This window comes from Myxine glutinosa, chromosome 2 (assembly GCF_964187855.1).
Source record: "Myxine glutinosa chromosome 2, kmMyxGlut1.1, whole genome shotgun sequence".
Classification (NCBI taxonomy): domain Eukaryota; kingdom Metazoa; phylum Chordata; class Myxini; order Myxiniformes; family Myxinidae; genus Myxine; species Myxine glutinosa.
In genome coordinates this window covers 32806928-32816658 of record NC_136262.1, presented here as the reverse complement: position 1 = coordinate 32816658, position 9731 = coordinate 32806928, and the positions used below count along the sequence as shown (strand labels likewise).

Here is a 9731-nt window from a genome sequence, read left to right as displayed (position 1 = left end):
GACTGGGTGGTGGTGTTCAGGGGGCGGAGGAGTTTGTTTATTGTCGAGAAGAGTGCTTTTGGGTTTCCGGAGCCAGAGTGGATAATTTGAGAGTAGTAGGCAGAGCGGGCGCGGGAGAGGGCATCTTTGTAGTGTTGTAGGTGGTCCTTGTAGGCTTGGGAGTGAACTGTGAGACCCGTTTTATTGCGGAGTCTTTCAAGTTGGCGAGCACGAGTTTTCATCAGGTGGAGTTCAGGGGTAAACCAGGGAGCAGAATGGGTGAAAGAAACTGTTTTGGTTTTTACAGGCGCAAGCTGGTCAAGGCAGGAGGAGAGAGTGTGGTTGTAGTAGTCAGTGAGGTCGGAAGGGGTGTGGAGGTCAATGAAGGGAGAAGTGGACATTTTTTCAGAGAGGGTGGATGAGAATGAGGTAGGTGAAAGAGCGTTTAGCTTACGGAAGTTGATTGTGCGATAATGCCTTGGTGTTGGGGCGGGGATGTTGATGGTCAGAGTGATGGCTAAGTGGTCAGAGAGGGTGAGGTCGGAGCCATAGAGATGGTGCAAATTTAATCCAGTGGAGCAGACAAGGTCCAAAATGTGACCACGGATATGGGTAGGAAAGTCGACATGTTGAGTGAGGTTAAAGCAGGTGAGTAAATCAGTGAAGTCAGTGGTTATTGTGGAGTCAGTGGAGCCCATGTGGATATTGAAATCACCAAGGAGGAGGATTGAGGGGGAGAGGGAACATAGCTGGGTCAGAAAGTAGGAGAAGTCAGACAGGAATGATGGGTGTGGTTTGGGAGGGCGGTAGACGACAGCCATGACTGACTGCGTGCGACCAGAGAGTTTTAAAGCCAGGTGTTCAAATGATGGAGCAGATGAGATGGAGATGAGGTTGGTCTTGATGTCTTGACGGTGGATAACGGCAATTCCACCACCTCGGCCCTCCGAGCGTGGTTTATTGACGTAGGAATATCCATTGGGTGTGGTGAGGTTAAGTGTGTAGTAGTCCAGAGGTTGTTGCCAGGTTTCGGTGAGACAGAGAAAGTCCAGTTTGTTATCCAGGATGTATTCGTTGTTATCCAGGATTTTACAAAATAAACTTTTTCTTGAAGGGCTGAACCGTGCGCTCAAAACGATAGTAATGGCGACAGGGAAATGTTTTGTTTTGCGCCGCAAAGGCGCCCTGTGTGACGTGAGGACCATGTCGTGCTGCATAGATTATCATAAATTATCATATAATTACCGGCGGCGCGTTCCGTGACGTCACGGCTCACTTAATTGCAATTATCTCTGCTATTCTTTGGCCGAATCGAACCGAAAAACAAATATGTTGTATAATATTCGGATGCGCACGTTTCAAGCCCGGTTTGAGCTTCCGCAGTTACGTGGTTCTCGAGATAACCGTTTGGGCTCAATTTCCCTATAGGTGCTTTCCTTTGTGAGTTCTATGAGCGGTGTCGGGTCTGGACTTTGTTGCTGAAGATGCGAGGGGGCGGAATTTTGCTGCTGGGTGACTTCGTCACGATTCGTGATTATTTCCCCGCCCATTACAACCAGAAGACACGCCACAAGTAACATAGGGAATGTTGTGGCGAGCTGTGTCGGGTCTGGACTTTGTTGCTGAAGACGCGAGGGGGCGGGATTTTGCTGTTGGGTGACTTCGGCACGATTCGTGATTATTTCTCCGCTCCGTCCGGGCTCCGTACGTAAAACCGACCGTGATCGACAATTCACGGAGCTTTTCATCGGGTCTTGTATCAGGATCTATAAAAGGTAATTTATTACATGAATAGGAAACCTGTGATGGAGTTTATAACAATTTACATGAGATCATCTCATGTTTAACTCTGGATTATGTCCACCTTTATTACCAGGTGTTGTACAAATCGTGATTAATTGTTGATTGTGTCGGTTGAGAATCCCACGGACGGTAATTCATATTTTTTGGAGTATGAAGGAATGTGAGGATTCCAATGTGAACAATGATAAACGGGAGAGAGTCGAACAGGTACGTGATGAAGGGCACCGAGTCGAACAGGTACGTGATGAAGGGTAGCGAGTCGAACAGGTACGTGATAAAGGGTAACAAGTCGAACAGGTACGTGATAAAGGGTAGCGAGTCGAACAGGTACGTGATGAAGGGTAGCGAATAGAACAGGTACGTGATAAACGGTAACAAGTCGAACAGGTACGTGATAAAGGGTAGCGAGTCGAACAGGTACGTGATGAAGGGTAGCGAATCAAACAGGTACGTGATGAAGGGTAGCGAATCGAACAGGTACGTGATAAAGGGTAACAAGTCGAACAGGTACGCGGCTCCATTTCTAAGAACAGGCTTGGGTTTTAATCTCCATCTTGGAAAATGACAGAACTCGGTCTTGATCATAAACTGTCCGGAGACAGTTTAATATATATTGTATTTATACTTTATCAAATAAGCCTGGTGTTGGCTTAGCGGTTCGGGTGCCGGCTTGGGATCCTAGGATCCTGAGTTCGAATCCCGATCGATCGCTGAATTAATGCCAGGGGGGTTGAGGTTGACTCAGCCTGTCATCCTTCCGAGGTCGGCTAATTGAGTACCAGCTTGCTGGGATGAATGATCCCGGTGTGTACCCCGGCTTAGAATAGGTACACCGTATCCCTGCGCATTGCAAGAGGCGACCAAAGGTTAACGTCAGGAAGGGCATCCGGCCATAAAAACATTGCCTCAAACAGGAGCAAGGCTACCCCCCTCTCCAGCGGGGAAAATGGCCTTAAAACGATCATTCATTCATACTTTATCAAATAAACACCTTTCTAACATTCGTAACAACTGCTCAGCTCAAATCCGTCCTTTAAATTTTGAAATTCGGTTCACGTGAAGAGATTGGAGAGAGGATCACCTGAGAATTGTAATTAAATAAATGAACCGAGAAAAAAATGGTGACAGAGGAGAAGTGAAAAACCGAGAGGAGAGGTGTTTGGCGGAGAGGTGAAAAACCGAGACGAGAGGTGTTTGGCGGCATTCCAGGCAGACCACCGAATGTGGGCGGAGTTCACACACAAAACGTCATTACATTCACAACAGATTTCAGCCTCAGGGAAACCTCCGTGCACATTTTGTAACCTCCATGTTTGGTAACTCTGCTCAGGTGTTTGTGTGTAATTTATAACGAATAATGATCACGTTTTTTCACCTTTTATACAAATAGTAAATTATCATTGTAACTATAACTGGTTTATCTTTTCCTTTTCGCAATTAACGTCGAGAGAAAACAAAAATATTGTTCATTTAGGAAGGTGAAGGTCGAACTCGGACATTTTACCTTTTGAAAAAGTCGCTAATGCTGTTGAACACGAAACTAAAAGAGAGGAAAATGTTCAGGTACCAAGCAGCTAGGTAGCGCTTACCAAGCCAGCCGTTCCTTATCAGTTTTTAATGGAGTGCTTGCTCGAATGTTTAAACCACGTGGGGAGAACTCCACAAGAAACTTGGTAAATAAACACACCTGATGGTGTTGAGGTCCGACCCAAGATCTACTATAGTCTATATATCCCAAGGAGGAAAGACCGATGCTGCCGCTCCCAGAGGAAACAGGTGTACCAATCAAATATGAATATAACAAACTTTATTACATATTCCTTAATCATTCACAGAATGACCAGCCGAGGGGTGTACATGTCTGCTGCAGGTAAGGTGATTAACCAATGTGTGTGCCGTCCCTCAGGTGGACATTAAACTGGACATCCCGCCGCACACTCACCTATAACCTGTCTAGCCTGGGTTTGAATCAAGACCCAGCTATAAACTGCCCGCCTGGTGTTTCACAGGTACGGTGATAAATCAAGGTGTGTGCCGTCCCTCGGTTGATCTTTTCGCCCATGTTGGCCTAAAAAATAATTGTAGGTTTAATTTCGTCACCTGATATGCAAATCCTGTTCAAATTTCAACTCAATCGGATGAAAATTGATAGTTTTAGGAATTCGACAAAGTTTTTGACCTTTGGCCTATGTTGACCTTTTGACCTCAAAATAAATACGCTCTTTCTTATGACCAACTCTACCGTTTAATGTTTGAAAGTATGACCTGTAGACGATTGACCTGCAGACAGACAGACAGAATAACGCACGCGACCCACCAGTATTCATGAAAAATCTGAGTTTCTCAGGTAACAAACAGGCACAGGGGAGAACATAACCTTGATCCTCTCAGTTGTGGAGGTAACCAGAACAGCACTTGGTAGAGCGCATACCTGAGCCACGCTGGAGTGTTTACATTTTGTATCTCACTGATGGGACAGATCCGCATATGGACCTTGAAACCCAAATCTAATTGGCTCATTCTTGTCACCTGCCCAACTCATCCCTCAGGTTTTGTCAGATGCATCCACAACCTTTTACGATATCGTGATAATATAATCGGCCCCATCTCTCAATGATGCAAAATTTAAAAAGATGATCGTATCCAGATGCAGATGTTCACCGAAATCCAATCAATTCATCCTTGTCACACACCCTACCTGTTTATCAAATTTAGTCTGATTCCATCTATAACTTTGTGATATCCTGCTCAGACCAGACAGACAGACAGACAAACAGACGGGTGAAAACAGCCTCTGTCCAAATTAGGGGACAGAGGTAAAAATCCAAAAATTATCTGATCCGGATATTCACCAAAATGGAATCAATTCATCCTTGTCACATACCTCACCTGTCCACCAAAGTTCATCCCAATCCATCTGTAACTGAGGTATCCTGCTATGTATCGTTTTTGGCCCCATCCCTCAATGATGAAGAATCACTGTAAAAGTATTATAAAATTCTCGTATCCTCATCCGGGTCTTCACCAAAATGTAATCAATTCGTCTCTGACATACACCCAACCTGTCCACCAACTTTTGTCCGAATCTGTCAATTACTGTTTGAGATATCATCCTCGCAGACAGACAGACAGACGGACATCAGACAAAGACAGGGGACAAAACATAACCTCCGTCCACCTTCTATCACAGAGTTACCAAAAAGGCTGGAATTTGGCCATTTTTATTTCCTTTTTGCTCACACATTAATCCGGGGACGAGACTTACTCAGCGGACATCGTATCTCACTCACGACATTGATCAGCCTGTTTATGGCTTTGGTTTTGATCACTACTAAGGTTGAGACCCTATCAGTACCAAACTAGTTTTGTCTGTCTCTGTAGTGTGTAGTGTGCTTCTTCCTCTCCCAAATTCCTTCACTCACTTCAAATGTCACCACAACTGACTGCTCGTGGAAAGGCCGAAAGCCTCAATTGATTGTTTACTTCCAAATCTTGTGCCCAAAACCCTCATTCCCTGTAAGCACCTGATGTAGGTGCCCCCAACTGCTCCTAGCCTTTTGCACATGAGAAGGTGGGTAACTAAGTTTCTGGCAACGCTCGACTGATTCTGTAACTGGACCGGATGGCATCAGTACACGTGTCTGAAAAACCAGTTATGCTTCTCCTGCATATCCTCTTTTCTCCTCTGTCCACCATAAAATTTATCCTCCGTCACCTTCCATCTGCTTGGAGTTCAGACAACAAAGGCCGGGGTTCCACAATGGTAAAAGGTAGCGAGAAATCGATTTTTGTGACAATGATTTAAAAAATACTCAAATTTTCGATATGTTGCAGCTCAATAGTTGCCGAATCTTTAATGACCTGTTATTACTTCGACGATCCGGCAGTAGTTTTTGTACAGCACTTTGAACACGGCGTTTGGGGTCAAAAAGCACGTTTTTGGAATTTTGGCCATTTTTGCGAATTTGCTGTTCCGTAATTTCAACTCTTACCTTTATGTATATTCAGAACACAGAACCAAGAACTTAGTTCCTTCTGGTCGATGAAGTTTCATGACTGATATGATTAGTGGCTCAGGTATTGGTAATGAAAATAGGTGATTTTCTTTAATTGGTCTCATGTTTCATTGCATTCTAGCAGAATTAACAAAGCTGACACTCCACTGCAGGAGCGCTGTAGAGAAACACTTGGGAGGTTTTCCTGTTGTGTTGCAGAGGTGGGGAGGCGTTGCAGGGCCTGGGGGAAGTGGAGCGGCTGCAGTTGGTCTTTGTGGGTAGGTGGAAAGGTGCTGCGACGTGAGGGGTAGGAGGACCTGCGGGGAGTCTGGGAGGCACTGAGCGAGGTGTTAGGGGGCACTGGGGAGCAGAGGTGGATTAAGATTTTCTTTGGGGGGACCCTGGTTTAGGATTTAGACAAAAAATATTTTGGCCCAAAACATCACCCCCTCCCAAAAAACATGAATGCATCAACACATCAGACTCTATTCAATGTTTCACCAAGTTAAGTTAATAAAATACACACAAAATTAACAGGTTAGTTTTGCCAAACATATTTATGTTTGCCTCGGCATCGTAGCAATGCCCCTGGTTGTGGTGGGAGAGGGTATTACGAGTGATGCTTTAGAACCTTCAATTGTATCACGAGTAAGAGAACTCCCTCCATGTTATATTCACACTCGCTCAGCCAAGGTTGCTTTAGACTCAAGTGCAAAAAATTGGACGAATTCCCATGGTTCATTGCGTTTTTGCACCTTGACACAAAGAAATTCCATGAGAAGGTGGCCAAATCTTGGTGACTGAACACATCCCAGCAATTGCAGAGGTGTGCTCAGTTGCCAAGGTTTTTTTTTTTTTTTTTTGCACAGACGAGGCTTATGGAAGAGCTAAAGGTTTGTGGAGTGCTCGACAAATGGCTTAAACACTCGAGCAACCACTCCAATGAAATAATTGTTGATAAGGAATGTCTGGCTTGGCAAGCAATACCAAGCTGCTTGTTCATGGAACACACCCCACATGTGCTGGACCCAGGACCATTTTCTGGTTCTGCCGTTTTTGTCATGAAAAAAGTTAATTTTTAGGTGATTTTCCACCCCTTTTCACCTTTTGTTGAGCTATTTTTAGTTTTTCAGCACCACTGGGTGGTGGTTTTGTACCTTGCCACAGGTGCTTGGACACACTTCTGATTTTTAAAAAAAATTGCAAAATTCTGCCGTGCGCATGGGTTATTGGGTTAGTCCATTTACTCATGAGGGTTTGTTTTGTGATTGCACAATAGATTACAACGAGTGTGGATTTGCTAAACAATATTGATATGTTTTAACATTAGGAATTATACAAATGTATTGTGATTATTGTTGCATTTGTATAAATTAAACGTAGTTATTGTTCCACTCTCTTTCTCTGCTAATACTAACCTCACCCCCTCGATTTGTAAAAGTCTTGTCGAGTTGAAGATCAGAGGAAAACGTTTTTTAATGGATTCATTACGTGACAGTTCTTTCTTTCCTTGAGATGGAGGATTCCCTTTTTGCAATGTTTATCACCACTCACATGTTAATGTTTGTCGGCAAAGTGATCAGAACCCACTTTCGGTCATGTGGGGATCAGATCTCGAAAGATCAGAACCCATCTTTGGTCATGTGGGGCCCCTCGTTATATCAGGGCCCCATGTGATTACCTGGGTTGCATGACTCGCACACCACCTTTTCCAGGGCCCACATTGAGCTTGTGGATACCTGGGCATGGGCTCCACACGCCCGTGCTTTCGTTAATCTGCCACTGCTGTGGAGGAGCTGCAGAGCATTGGTTCGGAAGCACTGAGGCGGAGGTGAGGAGCTGGAGGAGGTGCTGTGGACATATGGGGGAGGGAGAGGGTTGCTGTGGTACTAAAGAGGTGAGGAGGCCCTGTGAGGAACTGGGTAGTGTGGGATGGCTGATCAACTCAGAGGTCTCCTGCTCAGACTCCAGACTCAGACTCAGACTCAGACTCAGAATCCTGGAGTCCTGGAGTCCTGGAATCCAGGAATCCTGACTCCAGGAATCCTGAGACTCCAGTCTCTGAGACTCAGACTCAGAATTAAGGCTCAGACTCCAGGAGGTCTCCTGCTCCTCCTCCAAACCAGAGGTCTCCTCCAAACTGTCTGTGAGGTGAGAGCAATAGGTCACGTGCTTCTTCATGGGGGGAGATGGCAATAATGTTGAGCGCTTTAGATTTTACAGAATCCAAGAGAAACAGATATGCTGAGGGGGCACCAACTCATAGAGGAAAGCAGTACTCCGATGACCTACAGACAAAGGCCTATGTTAGCTTGAACCAGTTGTACTTTTTCATGGAATGATTTCAAACGACGGAAGAAATCCCGCTGAGTTTGAACTCAGTTTAAAAACCAGTCCTGGAGTCCTGGAATCCTGGAGTCCTGGAGTCTCAGACAGGAGCCTCCTGGAGTCCTGGACTCAGAGGTCTGACCTCTGACCTCCTGGAGGTTTGGAGGAGGAGGAGTGTACACGGACGTACACTACACACCGAATTGCGAAGTGATGGCCTACAGACCAGAACACCTGCTGCAAAACACTGGGACATGAGACATTGTGTTCAAAAGGGTTAAAACAAGTCTAAACTATACACAGACAAGTACCATGGAGCAAATCTCCCATCTTTCATTGTGGTTCTTTTGTTCAAGTTTGTAAACCGAGATTCCACATGGAAGGTCAAACTACAGTTTCACCAACCCTGAAAGATCCTCGATCATCGAGGTCCTGCTACCTACAGACTCTGTGATGGGAAAGTGTGGAATGCAATTCACCTCACACAAGCAATACAGACCACAACTAGTCTTGCCTCTGAAAGTCTAACAGGTTTTGATGATTATATTGTATGCAACCCTGTCCACAAAATTCCCCCACAAGCTTTTTTTTACCCCAGTTGCTCTTCATGGAAGCAGACATTGCCGAGCTCCTGTGTGGGCCAAGGACTTTGGCAGCTTTATCATGTTGTTTTTTTCATGACTAGTTGATGTCAATATACATTAAATAGTATTAATTATATTCATAAAGGGAATTGGAGTATTGTGAGGTGACCTGAATACTAATGATGCATAAAAATTGGGGGTGGACACAGGAAATGGAAATGATGTAAGGGATGAAGGAAACTCGTCATTAGAGATGAAGCCTTGAACTGAAAATTTTGCAGTCACGTGATCATTTGCTTGTTCCCCAGCATACAAACATTGAAAAATGAGTGAACCAAACTGAGAAGAATCTTTCACCAATAAAACCGTTGCATTCTGGAAGCCATGTTGGATCTCCTGTGGTGGCTTCTTCTAATTACCTTCATCACGGTACGTTTCATTTACAGTTCCACCATTCTCAATAGATACACAAAAAGCCATATTGTTCCAAGCTTTTAACTGTGTATTTTTTATGTCCATGTTCTGTTCTGACAATTTTGCAATTGTCAAGAGAGTATGTGATATTGGTATTTTGCCTTCATCGTGACGAATTGGATAACAGGTGCACTGTGGGAAGAAGGAAAGCTCATGTTGTCTGTTATCTCACCTCCTTAACTGTCTAACTGGGGATGAATGTAACAATTAAGGTTCAAGTAATTTACATGTACATGCTGTATTTGGTGTAACGTGTGTACATGTGTTTCACACTGGTGGTAGTTAATTATGTACGTAATATATGTTCAGGGAATGACTTGTGCTGGACATGCTTGTTCATTTGTGTGCATAGTTTCGATAAACTGGATTTATTTGTTTCAACTTGGAAGCAGTTTTGATATTGTTACGTTTGTGGGGGTAGATGATGGAATCCTACATAAAAGATAGGATCGTATTGGCATAGCATGGACCATGGATGCGTCGGAGGCATCTCGATGTATTTAAGTAGGGAAATTGGAGCTTAAGGTTGTTTATGTGTCTTCACATGGAGGGTGAAGAGCGCGTCTCT

At 44.4% G+C, this 9731-nt stretch overlaps 1 protein-coding gene across 12 annotated transcripts in view; it reads left to right on the top strand.

Annotated features, from left to right (window-relative positions):
• The first annotated feature begins 1528 nt into the window (after positions 1 to 1528).
• LOC137422651 (tumor necrosis factor receptor superfamily member 6-like) overlaps positions 1529 to 9731 on the top strand; it is a 163170-nt gene continuing 154967 nt past the window's right edge. For 3 of the 12 annotated variants that reach the window (XR_013622647.1, XM_078773133.1, XM_078773135.1), the window contains exons 1-3: positions 1620 to 1754; positions 3689 to 3791; positions 8998 to 9118. Coding sequence is in view for 10 of the 12 variants with exons in the window: in XM_078773133.1 (XP_078629259.1) it covers positions 9074 to 9118 (45 nt within the window). In the remaining 2 variants the exon portion in view is untranslated. Of the gene's footprint in view, positions 1755 to 3267; positions 3810 to 5573; positions 6056 to 8997; positions 9119 to 9731 lie in introns of those variants that run through there. The other 9 variants (XM_078773130.1, XM_078773134.1, XM_078773131.1 and 6 more) reach the window with 6 other exon arrangements.